The sequence below is a fragment of the Lontra canadensis genome, unplaced genomic scaffold (genome assembly GCF_010015895.1).
Source record: "Lontra canadensis isolate GAN:19392208 unplaced genomic scaffold, GSC_riverotter_1.0 scaffold14, whole genome shotgun sequence".
Lineage (NCBI taxonomy): Eukaryota > Metazoa > Chordata > Mammalia > Carnivora > Mustelidae > Lontra > Lontra canadensis.
In genome coordinates this window covers 19,024,086-19,047,732 of record NW_022631008.1, presented here as the reverse complement: position 1 = coordinate 19,047,732, position 23,647 = coordinate 19,024,086, and the positions used below count along the sequence as shown (strand labels likewise).

Sequence of the window (23,647 nt, the reverse complement as noted above, 5' to 3'; positions counted from 1 at the left end):
CTCATTCTTATTGTTGATTATGAACTTAGCATTATAAAGGGGAAAAAGAAATAAATTGCTGGGTACCCACATTATAATTTGTAAATTAGGACTAAATATTTTAAGGTGTTAAATCACTACATACTAGTTAATTTATAACAGACACCTCTTTCTAATAGAACCAAACATCCCTCTTAGATTCTTTATATTTAAGGGCAAAAATAATATCTACTTTATTATTTAAGAAAATACATACTTGAAATATATTATTGCTCTTTGTCATTAAACCCTGACATTCAAAAAATTTTTAAAAAGTAAATCTTTTAGCAAACTACCAGAGGTAATGACAGTAATCAGAAAAGACACTTACATGATCAATCAGTTCACGGACCATTCCATTCCACTGTCCATTGGCATCATCCTGAGCTCCATATTTCCCATCCTCCACAAGTCTAATTTCATACGTAAAGCCAAGGATTGTCGATAACTCTCTGAGGAGGTCAATGCAGTAGCCCTCAAATCGATCATTCCCGTAGAGAGGCTTGTCAGATTTCTTAAACAGGACATAGGGTTCCTCCTGGAAATAGTAAACATGAAGATAGGAGGTATTAATTAATTGTAAAACTATGAGAATTGTAGCTTTCCTTAGAAGACAGAATATCTCACATTAATTTAGAATAACAGTCAATTTTATTTTCTGTTAATTGTAATTAATATAAGGTGAAATCTTAAGAAGGCAGACTACTTTGGGAATATTTGTACTTCAAAAGAGAATATGTGACTATAATAATTTCATCATGACTATATAATAAAAATATGATATTATTTATCTTCTATCATATGTGAAAAATAACATATATGCTATAAAATAAGTAAACATAAGATCCAATTTCACATGATTGCAATATCCCCACTTGAATCACATCATTTATTCAATATCTGCTGTTCTATTTCAGGGGGATGTATCAATGAAAGAATGATAAAAACTCACTGCCTAATTGCCTACTATGCTCTAAAAACTGGAGTAGGGACTCTTACATATTACCACATTTTGTCCTAACAAATATGAAAATTATAACTACTATATTTATAGGGGAAAAAAGTAACTTACTTTGGAATATAGAAAAAGAAACAACATTTATCAAGGGTTTCTGCATTCATACAACAACATTTTAGGGAACACCTACTATGAGCCAGCCCTCCTCTATATAAAAGAGAAATTTCTGAGTCATGAAGTTCATGATATAGATGAAGAAATCAATAATAAATGTCTAAAGAAATAGAACACATAACTTCTGATGCTGATAAATGACATAAAAGCATAAAATAGGGCAATAGGATACAGAACAACTTCAAGGTTCTTGGCAAGATAAAAGAGGACAAGACAAAATTGAGTAATATGTCTGGAAGTCTTTACTGAGGAGAGGAGAAATGAGGTAGAACCTAAAAGATGAGAAAGAGTTTAGCCATTTGAAAATTTGAAAGAAGAGAATTTCAGGTCAAAGACACAGCAAGTAAAAGCCCTGAGGGCAATATGATACTGGAGTGTTCCAGAAAGAGGACTACTGCCATCAGTGTGACTGAAGTCACATCCAGGAGGTGAGGAAATCAGTTGAATAAGGTCAGAATGAATAGAGAGTGAGGAGCCTTACAGGCTCTGCACAACAGGCCCTGTTAAAAACTCATATGTTTAATTAAGTACTAAGAGAATCCATGTGTTAACATATTTTTGTGGGGCAGGAAGAACATGGTATCCTGCAAGTAAACCAGAGTGCAACTGGCTCTACTACTTAATATCTGACCATGGGTAAAGGCTCTGGAAGGCGCTTTCTTAGGGAAAGACACTGTGGAGTGGAAAATTTAGAGGAGGTTGCCATGCCAGTCTGTCTAGAAAGGTGATTACCCTCTTCCCAACCTCTGGAGAACAACAATCATCCCATGAGGGTCATTACACCTCATTTTGGATATGATGTGTCCTCTTGCCCATACACATCTCAGAAACAAGACTAATTCCATCTTTCTTCCCAACCCTGTTGACCTGGCTTATCCCTCCACTGTTTCATAGATCCTCTAGCCTGACCAGTTGCTGTTCTTCTCATGTTCCCACAAACTGTCACTGTATGACAGAACTCCTGCTTAGAGATCAGCACATTGTTCCACATTTTCAACTAATTTTTGGAATGCCCTTTCATCTTTCTGCTTTATTGGACCATATCCCAATAACAGTGCTTCTCCTTCAGCCCTCTTTCATGGACATCATCATCGCCTCCCATCCTTCAGGTACAAAGGCACATTTGGTGTCCTCCTTGCCCCTCATTGCTACCCCAGATCATTTCTTCCCTCCTTCATGCTTCTGCTCCTCTAAGGCTCATGCCATTTTACTATACCATGCTCTCTCTCTTTACAGTTGCTGTTATCCAATGAAATCTGAACCAGAAGATGTACTAAGTGGGAAGGGAAGCCTGTACTTCTCAAATGTTTACCTACTGGATGACAATTTTGCTTTATTTACCGACTCTTATCATTATTCTTTATATATTCAAAATCCACCTACATGAAGCATCCAACATGGTGTCTCAGTCCTTTTACCCCCTCATTGCCAAATCCTTTCCCTCACTGGAATTAGCCTCCCTCTCCCATGACCACAGCCACACTCTGCAATGGTCAGAAAATGATCTATCTCTATATTAAGATTTTTTAAGGCCCATTCATCTAGCTCATTGTTCAATCACACCCATGCCTACCATTCTTTGGTCCTATACAGATCTCTAACTCAGTGACCCCTATACTTTCCCACTATCCATCAATCCCCTTTTAACCTCACTTCTGACTTCCAAACCTTGTCTGGCCTAGGTCTCATGGTCCATTAGCATAATTTCTATGCTATACACATCTTCAAGACTTTCACCACTTTTGTGCTGGAGTACTTGGCCTTACAAAAAATATGCCTTACATGACATTTCTTTTCCTCTATGCCTACTCCCAAAGAGCTAAACAATACTAACTGTTTATACTCACAATTAATACCCTCAAACATTTTATGGTAGGATCTATTTCCAAACTCTACGAGGTGAACATTTTATCCATTTTTCTTTAACCTCACAACCCTCTACTCTAATACTTAGTTGATCACTTCAGTAAGAAAACAAAAGCAATGACATCCATGCCTTTACATGTCCACAGCAAACCCCACCAAACTCATCTACCTGTATTCATTTTCTCTTTCTTTGTCTCCTGCTATAGAGGAACTAGAACTCTGCTTATTGGGCCAGTCCTAATAATTATATTCTGATTTTTGTATTAGTCAGGGTTCCAAAACAGGATGCCACTTTGAGCAGAGTAGTGATTTCATCTGAGAAATACAACCGGTCTAACCTAACTACAGAATGTTTCCATGGAAATAGAAACCATGACCTCATTTGTCTCCCTCCCTTTGATCTCTTGCTGGGGCTTCCCACTGGTTAAACTGAATCAAAAGCCAGGGGATACATGAGTCTATTGATGTAATCCACACAAATCAGACACCTGGGACAGACCATAGAGTGAAGAAAAGTGGAGGATGGATCTGAGGACAAAAAGGATGATACATAGTATATTCCCACCACATTTCACTTGCTCCAAGTCCTGATTAGCTGAGTTATCTTGTATCTCCTTCATAACCAATCTGTCCCTTCACATGGAATCATTTTCAAAGTATATATACTTGTTCCAATAGCCTTCACTTAGTCCTGTGACCCCTTCTGCCACAGCTTAATTTTTCTCTTTCTCTTTATAGACAACTATCCAGAAATATTTGTCTACACATGCTACCTTAATGTTCCAGTTATCTGTCCATCCACTGGAGTGACTTCTAGACTTACTCCACTTAACTGATCTTGACACAACACTAAGGACCTCCAATTTGCTGAATCCAAGAGATGTAGCTCTATTCTCTTTTTACTCAGCCTCTCAGCTGCATTTGCAAAATGAACTGTCACCCTCCCCACTCACCCACACACACATTTTAACACTCTCCTCTCTAAGCATGTCATTCTTCCTTGGCATCCCCCCTACCACAATGGGAACTCCTCTCAGGATCTTTTGCTAGTGTTTTTTGTTTTGGGGTTTTTTGTTTGTTTTTCTACCTTATTTTAAATGTTGATGATTCTCTACGCTTGGTTATAGCCCCTTTTCCATTTTTTTTTAAATTTGTCCCTAAATGACCTTACCCACACATATTAAATTCAATAACATCTTTTTTTTAAGCTTTTATTTATTTGACAGAGAGAGAGCAATCCAAGCAGAGAGGCAGGCAGAGAGAGAGGGGGAAGCAGGCTCCCCACTGAGCAGAGAGCCCGATGTGGGGCTCGATCCCAGGACCCTGAGATCATGATCTGAGCCAAAGGCAGAGGCTTAACCCACTGAGCCACCCAGGCACCCCTAAATTCAATAACATCTTAAACTGATGATTCCAAAATTTATATACCTGACCCAGACCTCTCCTAGTAAGCGTTAGACACACATATTCAGCAAGCAATTGTCGGTACCACTTAATGTCTCATAGATATCTCACATTTAGTGTGCCCCAAATGGAATTCATCTTTTTCTTAAAACTTGTATACCTTTTCTCTGATTAAAAAAAAAAAAAAAAATGACACCATCACCTACCCAGTTACTCAAACCAGTTACTGAGGCATCATACTTGCTTCCCTTTCTTCTAGTTCATTCACTAAAGAACAACATAAGATCTTAAAGTATATATGTAATTATATCCCCACTACTACTTCAAACCAACTAATAGATGACCCAATGCATTTAGAATAATATTCAACTTCCTTGCCATGACCCCTGAAATCTGTTTTACCACTTGTTTGCACATTGGCAAATGAGTCCAGCACTCATAAAATTGATTAAGTCAAAAGCCAGGAAATCACTCTAACTCTCCATTCTATCCTTTGGAAATCCTGAAAACCTATCAAGTTCCTTCCATTTCCCCTGCTTTCAACATGGTTCATGTAACCTTTATTTCCCCTGTAGATTCCTATTGTAGTCTCTTACTTCTACTTTCCATTTCTATGTTCCCATACTCAATTTTCCATAGAAAGTCATAGTGATCTTTTAAAAATTAAACATTATTTCATCATGCATCTGCTTAAAACCCAATAGTGGCTTTTTATTGAAACTTGGGGGGAAAAAAAAAAGGCAAAACTGCTTACCCTGGTGGTCACAGTACTACACACTTTCCTCTCTGACCCTAGCTTTTCATTCCTCTTTCATTATATTCCAGATATATTAGTTTTCCTTCTGCTCCTCAAACTTGCCAAGCTCATTCCTGACTTGAGGTCTTTGCCTTGCCTTCCTTGCCCCCAATTTCTGACTGGAAAGATCTTTCCTAAGATCATTCTCATCATTCAGGTCTCTGCTCAAATATTGCTTCTTCAGCACTGGATATAAATAGTGTGTGTGTATATACATATACATATATATAATATGCATATTTATAGTATATAAATATATGTTTCCTTATAACTTATTGCTTTGTTTGCAAATGTTTTGTTTTTCCCATTTCATTTACTTTAATATGAAGTTTTATTATTTATTTATCTGTTTACTTATTATTATTTAAATTAACTTTTTGGGGAGTGTGTATTTCTTTCATGCAAGGACATTGGAGATTACATTCATTAATATATGTCATTAACCACACTCAGGAATTGTGTTCAATGAATAAATTTTTCATTATGAAGGCTTATAGTCTACACATTTCCCTCTTCAATCTCATCTTTTCCTTAAATTCTAAATAGTCTGTTTTCTTTCAGTTTCTCAAATAAAAAGCAAGTTTCTGCCTCAGAGCCTTTTAACATATTGTACTATGTGCCTATAATGTTCTTCAAATGGTGAGCTCCCTTCCTTCCTTTAAGGTTCAAATTAAATGTGAAACCTTTCCTGAACTAATTTAAAGAGATTCCTATTATTCCGTATCTCAACACTTTATCTCCTCAATTAATTCATTTTTAAGTTATTTTATTTGTTGACTTACTTTTTGTTTGTCTCACTTCCTTGGAAAATAATATCCATATTGTTTCATTTTAGTATCTCCCATGCTTAACACTGCCTGGCACATAGTAAATGCTAAGTAAATATTAAGGGAATAAATGATTGATAAATTAGTGAATTCTCTGACTCAATTTCCTCTTCTCTAAGTAGATTTAACAATGCTTTTATAATTATTTTGAGAATTGAGTCAATGGAAATTAATAAATAACATCTTCTTAATATTATTTTATTATTTTTAGCTTCCCAATAATTTTCAATGGATTTTAATAGACTTTTTTTTTTTTTAATTTTTTTAGAGTGGGAGGATGGAGGGGCACAGGGAGAGGGAGAGAGAGAATCCCAAGTGGGTTCCATGCCCAGCACAGAGCCTGACAGAAGGTTCAATCCCACAACCCCAAGATCATGAGCAGAAATCAAAATTCGAACACTTAACCAACTGAACCACAGTTATAGATTCACAGTAAGTTTCAGTGGAAAGGAATTCCCATATACCCCCGATTCCACACATACCTAGCCTCCCCCACTATCAATATCCCCTACCAAAGTGATACATTTGTTATTTTGGATAAGTCTACATTGTTACATCATTTTTAAAAGATTTATTTATTTGTTTCAGAAAGAGAGAGCCATGAGCATAGGGAGGGGCAGAGGGAGAGGAGGAAAGAATCTCAACAACACTCCCCACTCTGTGTGAAGTCCAATGCAGGCCTAGTCTCATAACTCTGAGATGACTTGAGACAAAATCCAGAGTCAGTTGCTTAACCAACTGAGCTACCCAGCCAGGTGCCCATCATTACCACTCAAAGACTATACCTTCCATTAGGGTTCATTCTTGGGGTTGTACTTTCAATGGTTTTTGACAGATATAGAATGATACATTGTAGTCCATCATTGAGGTATCACACAGAAGAGTTTCATAGCCCTAAAAATCCTTTGTGCTCTATTCATGCTTCTCTCCCCTCTAACATCTGATAACCACTGATCTTTTTAGTGTTTCTATAATTTTCTCTTTACCAGAATTCATATAGTTGGATTCAAGCAGTATGCAGCCTTTTCATATTGACTTCTTTTACTTAGTAATAGACAATTTAAGTTTCCTCCATATCTTCTCATAGCTGATACCTCATTTCTTTTTAGTGCTAAATGACAGTCCATTGTCTAGATGTACCATGTTTTATTTATCCATTTACCATTCACCTACTAAAGTATATCTTGGCTGCTTCCAAGTTTTGTCAATTACGAATAATGCTATTATAAACATCCATGTGCCGGTATTTGTACAGATATAAATTTGATAAAACTTGTTTGGAAAAATACCAATGCATTCCATTATTAGATCATATGATAAAAGTATGTTTACCTTTGTAAGAAATCACCAAATATCTTACAAAGATATTTGTAAGTCTTCTTACAAAGTGGCTGTACTGTTTCACATTTCCATTGGCCATGAAGGAGAGTTCCTATTGCTCCACATCCTCACCAGCATTTGGTGTTGCCAGCGTTCTGGATTTTGGCCATTCTAATAGGTATGTAGTGGTTTCCATTGTTGCTTTAATTAAAAAATCCTAAGGACATATGATATTGAACATCTTTTCATATGCTTGAATGGAGTTTTATTAGAATTATTTTCCTATTTCAACTGTTTTACTAGTTGGACTATTTTATTTACCAGTAGGACTATTTCACTAGCTTCTTTTATTAGTTGTTATTTTTCAGAGAGGCTACATAATTTTCCCAGGTCACATAGCTAAGAAGAGACAAAAGGATGCTAAAAAGAGGCAAAATTAAAAACTCAGGTTTTCTAAATTTCAAAATACATGATTTTCCCATTATTTTATGTTGCTTTCTATACCATAAGAGCATTTATAGAAAATCTACATATGCTGGATTTTTAAATGGAATTATGTCAAGCACACAAGTATCAGAAATTAATTTTTAGCTATAAATTCACAGCTGGGTATTTGGGTTTACCTAAGGTAAAGGACAGTAAGAATCCTGTCTTTTTTTTTTTTTTTAAGATTTTATTTATTTATTTGACAGAGATCACAAGTAGGCTGAGAGGCAGGCAGAGAGAGAGGAAGGGAAGCAGAGAGAGAGGAAGGGAAGCAGGCTCCCTGCTGAGCAGAGAGCCCCATGAGGGGCTTGATCCCAGGACCCTGAGATCATGACCTGAGCCAAAGGCAGAGGCTTTAATCCACTGAGCCACCCAGGCGCCCTCCTGTCTAATTTTTAAGTACTATATAATTACATACAAAATTAATTCTCTAGGGGCACAGAAAGTATTACCAATGTGATAAATATGGTTTTCTTCCTCCCCTACAGTTGTTATTTGGATAATAATACTATCATTCCTCTCTACTTTTAGTGGCATGCGATTCTTTTAAGTTAGATAACACATTTCCATGAATGACAATTTAAATGCCCTTGATACCTTGGAAGAGGAAGAAGCCTTGCAGTTAAACAGCTTTCTTTGCTGGGTATTTACATTTTAGGGATATTCAGGTGTTTCTTTTTCTGGTTCCTCCACAGAAAATTTTTGAAAACTTTTGAATATTTTAATATTTATTTTATTGAGTAGTAATTGCTGATATATACATATATGTATAGTTCAGAAGATACTTCTTGAGCAGTTTATATGGCATGGTAATTACTTAAATTTCCATCAAAAACACCAAAATCATCACCAGGCACAAAGCAGGCTTACAAATAAAATGACTACTATACTGAACTGAGTGGAAATAGATTACTCTGTTCAACTGGGGAAGCCAAGGAAACTTGAACTTGAAACAAAATATGATAAAAGAGATACATTCTCCTATGAGAATTGGGTCCGTGTGGTCACATATCCTCAGGTTCCTAACCCATGGGCAGAAAGTTAGAGATTTGAGAAGAACTTAGCATATGCCCCTACAGAAGAGGGGATAGCCTGAGTATTTGGGGCTAATGGAATGGAAATCAAAAGAAACACATTGGTATAATACATTAATCCTTTTAAATTCATTCTTGATTTCATTTAGTTTCTGATTTATAAGTAAATGGATGTGGTTTTTTTTTTTTTTTAAGTCACAAAAATTGTCCATTTATCAAGCTCTATACACTAAGTAATAGAACTATTTAATATTTTCCAAGAACCAATTTTGTTCCAGACCCTGTTCTGGGTGCTTTCCTTGGATAAACTTGTGTATTTCTCACTATAACAATATGAAATCATTAATATTATTTCTATTTTACAGATGAAGAAACTGAGGGTAAAAGTGTTTGTACCCAAGGTCAATAGCCAGCATACAACCCAGGGAGTCAGACTATTTTACTATTTACCACCACACCATACTTTCCACATTAAACTGCTTCTAGTGATCATTACCAAATTCCATGTGAATGCATAATTGCACATAGCTCATTAGGTAACTTCATATATATCCTATGACTTTATTATTTTATCAATCAACTGAGATTAGCTACTAGATTAACGTCATGCATGCAAACTGGTAATACACTTACTAATTGAACAATGCAGTCAAAACAATATTGCAGAAAAGAAGTAAATACATAATCCAAAAAATTCATTTTCTTCATAATAATGATCTCCTGTCCAAGTAAGAACACATTTCTAACATAAAAGTTCTTTAAGAATTTGCAAAAATAGCATATTTTAAGCCCAACAGATTTAGGTAGCAATATATGATTATCTAAAAAAAATGCTTTTTCCCCATTTGCATTATCAAGTCATCATTGTCTCTATTTAAAATTTTCTTCCAAAATATTTATGGTATATTTTTTACATAAACTCACTTGAACATTAGGAAAAATATGATGAGAGTTAGTGATTACTGAAGTATATTTGAGGCACATGAGGGATTTTGTGCAAAAGGTACAAAAGCAGAGCAAAAAAAAAAAAATTTTATTATGCTATTTAAATCTCATTAGTTCAGGTTTTCCTAGTAACTAGTGAACCTATTAACTTGATTTTAATCACATATAAGCCAATAAGAAAATTTCTGTCATGGGCAAATAAGTTTGTTGATTCCTATGAGATTGAAGTGTATTTAGGTATATATTTTACACAGCTTTTCATACCACTAGAAAAAAAAATGTGGTCTGAGTGCATCTTTCTAGTATTTATGGATCTCCACAATGTCAAATATCATTCTTCCCATATTTAATTCTGATAAGTAAGACACCATTTTCCAGTTGTGATTCCTATCTCCAGCTATACTGTGTCACAAGATAGTTTACATCGAGTTATGACTCTCCTTTAGACTCTCTTTCTCTGTTTCATATAGCACAAGGATAAATAATAACCTCATGTAGTAAAAGAAAAATGGTACCAGAAGCAATTACTGTACCACATACTGAGTTCAATGAATAATATGATAAAACTCTCCTGGGCAACTTTACTGATTTCTCATATAGTCTTAAATCTCCACATCAGCGTTTGCTAGAGGTAAAGGCACTTCATTCCACTGGCATCTGTAATAAGGATTTGTCAGCATTTCCACTATCAACCCCAGTTTTAAGGAACCCAATAACTCATGTATTTTTATCTGCATTAGACTGGGAGTTGGCAAAGAATATAACCAAAATGAAGTTCTAAAAAAGTGAAATATGTCTTAAGGTTGAGGGGAAAAAAATGGTTTATTTAAATATAATAAAACTTCATAATTTTTAAGTTATAGCTCACATATCCTTCAGCCCTTACCTAGAGTTAAATTATTTTTTCATATGTTAATCCCTGAACTATCACTGTCTTACTCACGATATTCAAAAGATAGGGTCATGAAAATGCAATTTAATTTTAGAAATGTATAAAATATCCCTTTTCATTTCAAGGATAAGGCTAACTTAACTAATTTATTTATTTATTCCAATCTGTATTGAACTATTATTGCCATTTTAGGCATGAGATATGCAACAATGAAAAACAAAGCAACACAGAAAAGTTTCTGCCCTTCTGGAACTCCCAATCTAGTGGTGAATTTGGATTCTCATCTATTTTACAGTATTCTGTATTATTCACTTGGCTACTTTGTTTCATTAATTACCAGAAGGGAAATATTGCCATATAGTACATTTTTTAGACATATGATTATGTATTATTTTAGAGCAGGATCTATGACATAGTGACCCTCAAATAATTTATTTGGGAAAACAGAAATGAATATTCAGTTAGCCTTAATCTCCTTCTGAATTTATCCTTATGACAAGAAAACTTTTCAATGGCAACCAGCTGAAACTCCAGTTGCTTTAGGTAATAATATTCTCAACTTAGCAGAGTATCAAAATATTTAAAAGATATTTTTAATGGTTCTTGATTTTTCCTTAATGAAGACAGTGTTCTCTCTCTCTCTCTCTCTCTCTCTCTCTCTTTTACACACACACACACACACACACACACACACACCTTTTAAAAAAATAGCATTCCTATGGCTTAAATGAAAAAGGCACTATGGTCACAATAATACCAGATTAAAATGAAATCATGTAGATTAAGTTTAAAACTGAGCAGTTCATGTGTTCCTGAGAATCACTTCTCTCCCTCAATCTTCTTAGTCTTGTGTACATACTCCATGTATCCTAACACTGTCTTCACACTGAAAGCATTAAATCATAAATAATACTATCATAGAGCAGCTTGGTTCTCAAGGAGATCAAGGTGGGTGCTATGAAGTTGATTGGAAGTGGAAGGCTAATGAATGGGGGGCATGAAGGGCAGGGGCAACGGTGCTGCTGACGTTGGCTCCTGAGGAAGGGGAGTCAGCTCTGTAAAACTGTAGAACTTAACACATTAACATGAGAAGGAAAAAAAAAAAAAGACCTCAACATCTTGCCCTGGCATACTCAAAAGAATGCAAAGTGGAGAATTATACTTTTAAAAGGAAGATTAAGGATGAAAGGACATTACCATGGAGAGCAATACTAAGATGGGTAGTTCTTCAGCAAACAAGTTATCAACTCACTGTATCTGATCATGGCCTATCTATTGATCTAAAAGGCAATACTTCTGGGTAGATTAAGAATACATAATGTTTGATGTGATCTAGGAACAAAAGAAACAAGCTTATGATAACAATTGGAATGCTTCCCCAATACTAGTACATATTTCCAATTGGCATGTTTTAATTTTAAGAGGCCATCACCATTTCTGTATGGAACAGTGACCTATAGGTAAAAATAGCAACTCTAAAAATGGTCAATGAATTACCATTCTCTTAAGAGTACAATTCTAAATTTTTATCTGATGCTTCAGAAGCATCAGATAAAACTCTGTAAATATCTACATTTGATAACTTCATGATAAAACATAAATGTAAAGTATTTTTGTTTTCCAGTTAATATTTCATCCACCATTCCATCAATCCATGCATTCATTAAACAAATATTTTTATGTGAATTCTGTATAAAGCAAATTTTCTCTTAAAGAATAGTGAATATTTTTGTCTTTGCAAAAGTTGCAACCACCCAAGTGCCACTGTTGAGCAAAAGCAAACCCAGAAACAGTGAAGAGGCTGAAAAGATCGTTAGAGCTTAGGAATGTACTTTTTAGGAACTCTGGAATTTAATAAAAAACAAACAAACAAAACAAACAAACAACTTACAAGAACCAGTGAGATGCTTTATAAAGAGAAAAACTGTAGAATTTTGATCAGAGAGCTCTGTGTCATATCAATTTACCCTGTTAGGACTATCTTCCACTTGCAGTTCAGTAGCAGCTTCGAAGATGGCAGCCTGCATTCCTGGTGCAGACTGTGGGTATCGGGGAACAGTAGGGGCCGAATTCTCAAAGAAGGTAATTCCGGTTTTTTGGACCTGTGTCATGATTCCCTGAAGATACTGGCTCAAGGGTTTGCCTTTGTTTCACCTACATAGGTGCTTCCTCAGGGTGGAAGCTGCTTTACAGGTGCAAGATACAGCAGAGACAAGAAAGAGACTAAAATGCCTGGACAGAAGAGGCTGAGGAACGAAATACTTACCATTAGGGCTACAAAATGCTCCTCATATTCAAGGGATTCTAGAAGCCCATGCACAGGCCTATGGCAAGAAGTATGCTGAGAGGAGACCTGGGAGGACCCTGAGCACTTACCTCTTGTGGGACTTCAGGCTCTATGCAAGCAGGAAAGGAGGGATGGGGCATCAGTATAAACTGCCTGCCTAAACAGTGGAAACTATAAACATGAATGAAAAAAGCTAAAGAAGACACAAATAAATAGAAAGACATTCTGTGCTCATGGACTGGAAGAATTAATATTGTTAAAATGTTTATACTCCCCAAAGCAAGCCACAGATTCAGTGTAATCTCTACCAAAATTCCTATGACACTTTTCACAGAAGTAGAATAAATACTTCTAAAATTTGTGTGGAACCAAAAATTACCCCAAAGAGCCCCATAATCCTGAGAAAGAACAAGGCCAGAAGTATCACAGTCCCTGATTTAAAACGATATTACAAAGCTATAGTGATTAAAACAGTATGGTATTAGCATAAAACCAAACACATAGGTCACTGGGACAGAATAGAGTTCAGAAATAAACTCCTACATGTATGGTCTATTAATTTATGACAAAGAAGGAAAGAATATACAATGGAGAAGACAGGGCCCAACAGTGTGAGGGAAGCCTTGCTAGGTTTAGTACTGCGCTGGTGTCCTTTTGAAATTCTTAAAAACTTTTTAACAAGAGATCCTTATTTTCATTTCACACTGGGGGCAGAAATTATGGAGCCAGTCCCATATGTCGTCCGGAATGAGAACTACTGATTTAAACAAAGAGTAGAGTAAATGAAAATACCCTGGAGAAAGAAAATGATTCATATGGATGCTAGAAAGAATGAATAGCTCTGTATGATTTAAATGAAAAGAAACTGTGGAACAAAAAGAAGAGAGGGAGTGATAATACCATGCGGATCTATGTTAGGAAACAAACTTTATTCCTATTAAAGTCTGAGGAAACGATCTAGATGTAATCACTGTGGATCATCAGTGCTTGAATTAATATCCTGCTTAGAATGACATTCTTTTTCCTAAGATTATTTTTAAGCATCTACCTAAAAATCAGTTTTGGTGTAGGAAATGAGGTTTAGAATTTCTTTCTCCAATATTCTCCCTTTAGGTGTTTGCTCACGACTTAGATATTAAATAAATCCGAATGCAAGCTTGAAAGAGTGAGAAAGCAAGCCAAAAGGAGGAGGACGTGTTTTGTCACATGAGTGTAAAATGAAGTTTTTAATCATTAGGATTCTGTTTCTTATTATTAAGTGCAAAAATCTGAGTTTGAAATTTCTTTGCTTTAGAAAGGACCCAATATGGACCCTGTCCTCAAGCTCTATTTACATTTCTCCAAAAGGAGGGAAATATGATGATTAAAAAAGGGATTAGAACCCTAAATCGGGGGCGCCTGGGTGGCTCAGTGGATTAAGCCGCTGCCTTCGGCTCAGGTCATGATCTCAGTGTCCTGGGATCGAGCCCCGCATCGGGCTCTCTGCTCAACGGGGAGCCTGCTTCCTCCTCTCTCTGCCTGCCTCTCTGCCTGCTTGTGATCTCTGTCTGTCAAATAAATAAATAAAACCTTTAAAAAAAAAAAAAAAGAACCCTAAATTGTAGGGCACTTGGGTGGCTCAGTTGATTAAGCATCTACCTTGGGCTCAGGTCCTACCAGGGTCCTGAAATTGAGCCCCGCAGCAGGCTCCTCGGCTTCTCCCTCTCTGCCCCTGCTCCTGTTCTCTCTCTCCCTAGCTCTTCCTCTCAAATAAATAAACCTTAAAAAAAAAAAAAAAGAATATTAACTGACTTTCTACCCTCATGCCTCTCCCAAACTGAACAGATACTGGCAACTTCTTTAAGACTCCTGAATATGCCTGTAAAGCAGTCATAAGAGAAAGTCCTTATACAGTGAGAATTGTCCGTCAATGGTTAGTGGTAGTTAGCAGCATGAGTCTGCTGAAAATTCTTTTTTACATAATTGATGGTGAGCTTTTAGCTGCTGCCTTTTCATAATCAATGGAATCAACAGAATCAACCGATGTTTATTGGGTACCTTTCTTTAAAATACCTACTGTAAAACAGAGTTGCGTCTCCTAAACACCTTTTAATCTAGTTGAAAATAGAGAATTTACACAAAAAATGTAAACTAATGATACAAGTTTTCATGTAAGTGCCCAAGGAATAAATGACCTAGGTAAAAGGACCATTAGATACCAGCAAAAGTAAAGATGTCCCAAGGAAGTTAGATAAATCATCCTAGAGAAAAGGCCACCCAAAAAACGGATTGTAGAATGAGTACAAATTAGATAAACAGGGAGAAGTAAGAGTTGCTCAGGCATGAGAAATGAAGTGAGAAAAAAAGAATCTTACTGGTGCATGGCCTGAAGAAGGAGAATGATGGTTCATAAGAAGATGTTATAAAGCCTTGGGGAAAAATAGTAAATGTAATTTACTATTACTAGTAATAGTAAATGTATTTACTATTTACTAATGAATATAGTAAATTCATTGCTTCTTATTTTTTAGATTACTTTGTACCCATTTAATATTATCATTTGTTGATAATTTTGTACGAGGAACTATGTTATATATTTTTCAAGTTTTTATTCTAATACCTCAAGTTGCACAACATTATTACCCTTATTATAAAGTTATGGTAATTTGCCCAAGGTAAATCATTACTAAGTGGTAGACTCAAGATTCAAACCCAGATTTTCTGACTTCCGTTTTATCCCTTCAACCTGCAGAGAAGCGCTTTCTCAATTAGGTATTAAATTCAGATATGAATTTCAAATATGAACTCAATGTAGAAACAGTATGCTCCTCTGATGTTCATTAGTAGGTTAAGCACAGTATATTATTCTGGGAAATTATTCCACAGTTTTATTTATAAGAAAACATTCTGCAATTAAATATATTTGGAAATTATACGTATTTTTATTCCTTTGAGATATCCACAATACATATGGATTTACTAAAGACTCAGTGATAAAGAAACCCAATGGATTTATCTTAACTCAATATTTTCCAAAAGCCATTTAACCACACAATCGTTGTAGTGTGTCCCTCATTACATACCTATCAGAACAGTGGAGCATACTATGAAATTCTGATGTAACCAAATGATGCTACAGGGCATAGAAAGCACTCACTGTATTATGGAAGCAGCGTTTTGTCTGTCATGTTAGAAAACATCATATTTGCCGAAAATTGCTAATTTAGATTCAAAAGGTAAGATATAAATTTGATTTTTTTAAAGAATGCAAAGCTGTGACATATTTTAAGCAAATATTTTATGGTCAGTGGTTCTAGTCACATTTGAATGAAGTATAAAATATTCTGCATATAATATGAAATGTTGTCCAAACAGGCATGTGGCAAAGACATTTCTTTTCTATTAGTTCTCAGATGAAGTGGTAAAAAACATTTTGTTTCTTTGTTTGTCCAATATTGGTTTATTCTAACAAGATGGTGAAAACAAACTCATGAGTTTTTTTTTTTTAATTGATTCCTACATAGACCCAAAACTGAGAACTCAGAACATACAATTTATAGGACTCAACTCAATAATACATTCTCTTTTAGGCATCTAATTAATGACATAAATAAATGGCATAAATGTCTTATGAGAAATGCACTTAATGAAATACATTGACTGATGAATGGATAAGGACCTGGGGACTCATCTGTTATTCTGGATTTCTAGAGGAAATCACTTTAGTGATGCCAGTAAAGCAAAAGACGTATACATTTTCTACCAGGAGAAGAGTTCTGTACCCTCCTTTTTGAATCATTGTGGTGAGGTTAAGATAAAGTCTGCCATTAAAAGTACCAGTTAAATCTCAAATAAAAAGAAGCAGTTAAGAATCAATGTCCAGTAATCAAGTTGTGATTGAAAATGCAAAGATCAGAACCTGATAATCAGATATTGATCAGAAAGTAAAATTAGGTTGGGGGTACCTGACATAATTCAGGACTTATCGGTCTTGAAAATCTCACAATTGTCCCCCTTACTAATATGGATAAAGGACTCTTGAGCCTGACTCAAAAGACAGTGTGGTTTACTTTTGCTTTTTTTTTTTGTCCTATCCCAGACTCTTTATCTTGCTGGGAAGCTCTAAATGTATAGTTGTTTGTTTAGCCAAATAGAATAGAACAAGTTTTAGGAGATAATCCACAGAAATACTAGGAAAGAAATGTACAGTGGTGTAGAATCCCTGATAATTATCAAGTGCTCCCTAAGTGAACAGTATCTCCTCTATTCATGATGCCAACCATGATCTATCTTGATAACTCCAAATCTCATCTCCAGTCTAGATCATTCTCTTCAACTATGGAACTATATGTCTAACTGCCAACCCAACAGATACACCATAGGAAATTTAAATGTAACCTGTTCATCTTTTATTACCCCAATTCTGCTTTTTTACATCGATTATGTTTCCAGCAATGTTTATTAGGAAAATAAAATCTTCCCAACCTCTCATCTCCTTTTAAACTTCAATTTGTAAACTGTGACTATATATCCCCCATTCTCCACCCTATATATCTTGTGACCCTGATGTCCTTCCCTTCCAACCCTTCAGATATTGCCATAGTTTGGACCTCATCAGCTCTCACTCTTGCAAAATTATCTTGGTTAGCCTCACCAAATCGTATCTCATAAACTACAATTCTATCTCTAATTCTAAGGGAGATTTTTTAAAGTCCTGACTTGATCATATTGTTTAGGCACTTAAAATCTTTCAAAATTGCCCCATTCTGAATAGATTAAAATCTCAGTTTCTTTATAAGACCTATAAAACCTCCACACTTCTGTTGTCTGTCTGCTCACCTACATCCATCATTTCTCTTCCACATTCTCTGCTCTCCATCTGTAGTGGACTACTGACAGTTGTTATACAGCTCCAAGATTTGTGAGCAGCAAGCCCTGGCTCTGTCTCTCCTAACTCCTTACCAAAGTAGTTCTAAGGCTATGGGCAAATACAAAAATCACAACAGTGAACAGTAAAAATAACAGAGTCTTGCCAAAAGTTGAGGGCATGGAATCATGTGCGTACAGACAATTATATGTGGAGGATAACTGGTAGTGTAGGCATGTTGTCAAAACACCAGAACAAAGGTATAACCACACCATCAAAAATGGCTTCATTGTACTTAAGAGAGAAAGCTTCTTATATTCAGTTCTTAAGAAATCCGTTGTCAAGCGAAGTGAAAAAGGAGGGCTGAATATTGTAATGAATTCTATTCAAAAAAGAAGACTGGCCTCTTCTAATAGAAAACTACAGATCCAGAATTCAGTCTGCTTTCTTGTTAGACGTAAGCGGCACCACCGTTCCCTCATTGAAATAGTGTACTGACAATGGCAGGGAAGGGTAGTCAAGTTGGTCTACTCATGTAGCTGGAATTCATGACCTGCTTAATTTTAATTCTTGAGAATATATGGAATTATAATGCAGTCGATGAAAAAACTTCACCTGTCATTTTGAAAGAATTGGCATTAAATATAAGACAACAGGAAACCAAGAAGTCTTGGTCTCCTGGAGGCAGCTGAAAAAATGTTTTATTCATTTCTCCATAAAAAGTCCTTACTCAGAGATCTATACCCTTTGCCAACTAGAAAACTAGGTGAATTCTCCAATATACTTCAGAAACTATTTACCTTCCCATACCCTGCCCCTTGAAGAAAACTGAAGGAGAAATTGAGTCCAAGTGATTCCAGATGCAGAGAGAATAGGTACCATGTTAAAATTTAGAGGAATAAATTAAAGTCTGCATCAGTCAAAAGTAAGTTTTCCAGCCTGTTTTTCCTTTTTAATTGAGAATGTTAGCTGCCAATCTGTAGGATTCCTTTCAGAAACTATGCAACACAGAGAAGAGATACATGGATTTATGTATCTGTCAGACCCTCCAGATGGAAGGCCAGATCCCCTCCCAAAACACTCCTTGGTGTAATTCACCTATGGCACAGAGCTCCCATTCCCATTTATAGTGCCTTACTCTAAAGTGTGAATAGACATCTGAAAAAATTTGAGTAGAGCCTCTAACATCAAGACAGAAATAAAATAGAAAAATAAAAACACAAATAAAGGAATAAAATAATAATAGAAAAAACTTTAAAAAAAAGGAAATATAATGAATCAATGTTACTAAAAGATCAGAATGTCTAAAAGCTCTTCAAAATTGAAAATAGAGGTAAACAGGGGCACCTGGGTGGCTCAGATGGTTAAGCATCTGCCTTCAGCCCAGGTCATGGTCTCAGGGTCCTGGGATCGAGCCCCGCATTGGGCTCCCTGCTCAGCAGAGAGCCTGCTTCCCCTTCTCTCTCTGCCTGCCTCTCTGCCTACTTGTGATCTTTCTCTTCTCTCTCTCTCTCTCGGTCAAATAAACAAATAAAATCTTTTAAAAAAAATAGAGGTAAACGTAAATAAAGTGCACTAAAAAGAAATGAGGTACCGAGCTCTGAAAGACATGGAAGAATCATAAATGGAATATCAGTAAGTGAAAGAAGCCAACCTGAAAAGACCACATACATGATTCCACTTACACGACATTCTAGAAAAGACAAAACTATGGGAACAATAAAAAGATCAATGATTGCCAGGAGTTAGGTAAGGGGGTTAACAGGAAAAGCATTATTTTCAGGACAGTGAAAACACTCTATATGATACTCATAATGGTGGATACTTGTCATAATAGATTTGTCCAGACCCACAGAATGTGCAACACCAAGAAAGAATTGAAATGTAAACTATGTACTTGGGTGATGGTGATGTGTCAGTGAAGATTCATCAATTGCAACAAATATACCACTCTGGTGGGGGATGTTGATAATGGGAGAGGCTGTGCATGTGTCGGGGCAGGAAGTATATAGGAAATCTCTGTACCTTCCTCTCAATTTTGCTATGACCCTAAAACTGCTCTAAAAAATTATCTTAAAAATATAAACAGGGCCACCTGAGTGGCTTAGTCAGTTAAGCATCTGATTCTTGGTTTGGCTCTGGATTGTGAGATTGAGACCCACAAGGAGCTCTGCTCTGGGTCTGGAGCTGTTTAAGATTCTCTCTCTCCTTCTGTTCCACTCATGCTCTAAATAAATAAATAAATAAATATTGATTAGTTAATTAAAATTCACATATACATACTACATATATAGTATGTTATATATAGTATGTATTATCTATATTTTTATATATTTATATATGTTTTACATATATTTATATGCATATGTTTTTATTTATATATATAAACAGTTGATGGGCTAAAGTTGAGGAATTCTTTCAGAAAATAGAATCTGAAAAAAAAAAAAAACCAAGATGAAATTATATGATAAAATTAGAGGATTATTATCATCTGTGGAGATTTCAAACAATACCAATGTTTGATGAGCTCAACAATTAAATTAGAATGTCCCGGTATGGGATCTATGCACCAACATTAAAAACAAAAAATGGGGACGCCTGGGCAGCTCTGTTGGCTTAGCGCCTGAGAGGATCAGGGTCCTGGGACTGAGTGCCACATCTGGCTCCCCGCTCAGCTGGGGGTCTGAGTATCCCTCTGCCCTGCTAATCCCCCTACTTGTGCTCTCTGACAAATAAATAAAAAAATCTTTTAAAAAATAAATAATTAAAACAAAAAATCAGAAACTGTCATTTACGTGGTGCTAAAATGTGTAATACTCAGCCAAACCGGAGGGAGAGAGATGAGAAAAAGGCAAAGAGGAAATTATTAAATAAATAATATTTTAAAAAATATCTGAGAGCTGAAGAATATGTGTTTCCAGATTGAATTATCCCAGCAAGATACTGGACCAGCGCTGTTGAATAGAAATATAATGCAAGCCACAAACAGGAGTCGCATGTGTAATTTAAAATTTTCTAGTAGACACATTAAAAAAAATTAACAAGTGAAGTTAATTTTAATAGTATATGTTATTTACCCTAATGTATCCAAAGTATTATATTTCAGCACATAATCAATATAAAATTGAGATATTTTCCTTTTTTTAAAAATATCAAATCTTTGAAAGACAGCACATCTTTATCCAATCTAGCTAAATTTCAAATGTTCAACATCCACATGTGACTCTTAGCTACGATAACTGGACAGCATGGATCTAAACTCTAGACAATGTTCAAATATTAATTTTAAAAAGTTCTACACACCAGAGCATATCATTCATGACATTAATTTCAGGAATAAAAAGATGATCCTAAATTACCCATAGGATAGAAAAATACAGTGCACATCCAAAGGATTGGGAATCAGAATGACCACGCACGTCTGATTGACTGCAAAAGGAAGAGAAGACGAATGGAGCAATGCCTTCCACAGAATTCAACCTGTGATTCTACCCAGGAGGCAGTATTTTTCAGTATACAAAGGTCTAAAATGTTTGTCTTTCATGTGACCTTTCTCAGGATGCTATTTCAGCTCATACTCTAACAAAATTTAAAAAAATAAAATAAAAAATAAAAATCCTAGAATCCAGGAAGTGGGGCTCCAGTAAAGAAGAAAGGCAAATAGAATTTTCAGGATGGTGGTGAAATGAAGTCCAGGATGACAGCTGAGTAAGAGGCCTAATGCAGAAGGAGACCAGTTCTCAGCAGAGCCCATGGCTTCAAAGTATGCCTCCAAAGACATAGAAGAAACTCACTGGTAATCTGATACCTCTGCCTATACTGAGAAGTTTTTTAAAGCTTGGTAAGAGCATCTGAAGATGAATTAGTGATATTTTCATAGAAAGCTGCAAATTGATTTTTAAAAAAATTAAAGGTTTTATTTATTTATTTGAGAGTGAGAGAGAGAGAGAGAGAAAGAGCAAAAGCAGGGGTAGGTGCAGAGGAGAGACGACTCCCCACAGAGCAGGGAACCCAATGCGGGGCTCAGTCCCAGGACCCTGAGATCATAATCTGAGCTGAAGGCAGACACTTAACCAACTGAGCCACACAGGTGCCCCTAAAAATATTTTTTTACCGAGGCCCACCCTGGCCAAAATAAATATATAAAAATCAGTCACAAAGATAAAGGAAAAAATAGTTTCATAAGCATTAATTAGTGGAAAATAAAACTGGCTAAACAGAAAAGGAGAACTATACCAATGAAAAAAATATCAAAAATGTTTCAAGAAAAAAGTCTTGAAAAATTTAAGAATTTTGTATTCTAGCCATTTTGCCCTGTAATTTACGAAAGGAATGAAAATTAGTAAACACACACTCTTCATCAAAACAGGGAAAAAGTACTTTCTGGCACCAATCAAATAACAACCCTAAGAATGGCAAAGTTGACATTTTAAAAGACCATAAAGACTACATTTAGTAGAACTAAGTTAAGTCTAAATTTTTCTCAAGATAAAGAAATGTGTAGAATTTAAAAAGAATTTTCAGAAAATGCGTATTATTTAAATGCATTGTTTAATGACTATTACCTGAATTTCAAAACCTGGTGCAGTTTGAGAGATGAAAGTTCAGCCTGACTCCATAGCACTCTGCTAACTATAAAGCTATGCTACTTTCATTTAATAAAAGAGGAGGAGGAGGAGAAGGAGAAAAATCTTCAAAGCGCTTTTCAGAGAAAAATAGCCCTAATATGAAATTATCATTAAATAATTAAAAATGAAATAAATAAATGGAACATTTAGGTAATAAATAGCTAGAAATTTGACAGCTAAAAAAAAAAAACACAAGAAAAGCAGAGGGAGGAAAACAAGGCAATAGAAAAAAGTCAGTAAAGCGGTGAATAGGAAATGACTAAATTATAGACATCTTTTAGTAAAAGTAACAATAATAAAATAAGTTCTCTTACTTAACCAACTCTAAGGAAAAAGAAAAACCTTAAAAACACAGAATCTGGGGCACCTGGCTGGCTCAGTGGGTTAAGCCGCTGCCTTCGGCTCAGGTCATGATCTTAGGGTCCTGGGATCCAGCCCCACATCGGGCTGTCTGCTCAGCAGGGAGCCTGCTTCCCCCTCTCTCTCTACCTGCCTATCTGCCTACTTGTGATCTCTCTCTGTGTCAAATAAATAAATAAAATATATAAAAAAAAAAAAAACAGAATTTCACATGAGAAAGGGACTCAGCAGAGATTATAAAACTTGTATAACATTGATTCAAACAGAAGTCATAAAATGAATAGGTCAATGGCTATAAAAGAAATTCCAATATTTCAGATATCTTTCCAGAAAATATGTAAATAATGTGGAATTTTTATTTTTAACCTAATATGAAACAAATGATCTCATGATTCTGCTTCAGAGCATAGGAAATGCTGTGAAACCAGTTCCAGTCTTCCTAAGTGAGGTTAGCGTAACACTGACATAACAAGCTAACAAAATAGTCAGATGCTGTTAGCTATGGAGCAGTTACTACCAAACAGTATCTAAAAACAATATCACAAATAAAACATAGATATCTACTGAAATATGTTTCAATCACAACCAATAATAGTTTATTTCTGGAATACAACTGTGATTACCATTCAGAAATTAACATATTCATCAGAATAATAAGTACAACTAGAAAAATTCATGATAACCTGTATAGATGACCCATGTATTCAATAATTCCTGAAAAATAATGAATTTGAAAACTAGGTATGGAAAGTCTTCTTGAGAATAAATCTATTATCATAAAATAAAAAGGAAAAATACCACTAAAA

At 35.4% G+C, this 23,647-nt stretch overlaps 1 protein-coding gene across 6 annotated transcripts in view; it reads right to left on the bottom strand.

Moving 5' to 3' along the window:
* Positions 1-23,647, bottom strand: part of GRIK2 (glutamate ionotropic receptor kainate type subunit 2) — a 638,416-nt gene that overhangs the window by 201,429 nt on the left and 413,340 nt on the right. For all 6 annotated transcript variants that reach the window (XM_032858212.1, XM_032858210.1, XM_032858211.1 and 3 more), the window contains one exon: positions 350-556. In XM_032858212.1, the coding sequence (XP_032714103.1) occupies positions 350-556 (207 nt within the window). The remainder of the gene's footprint in view (positions 1-349; positions 557-23,647) is intronic.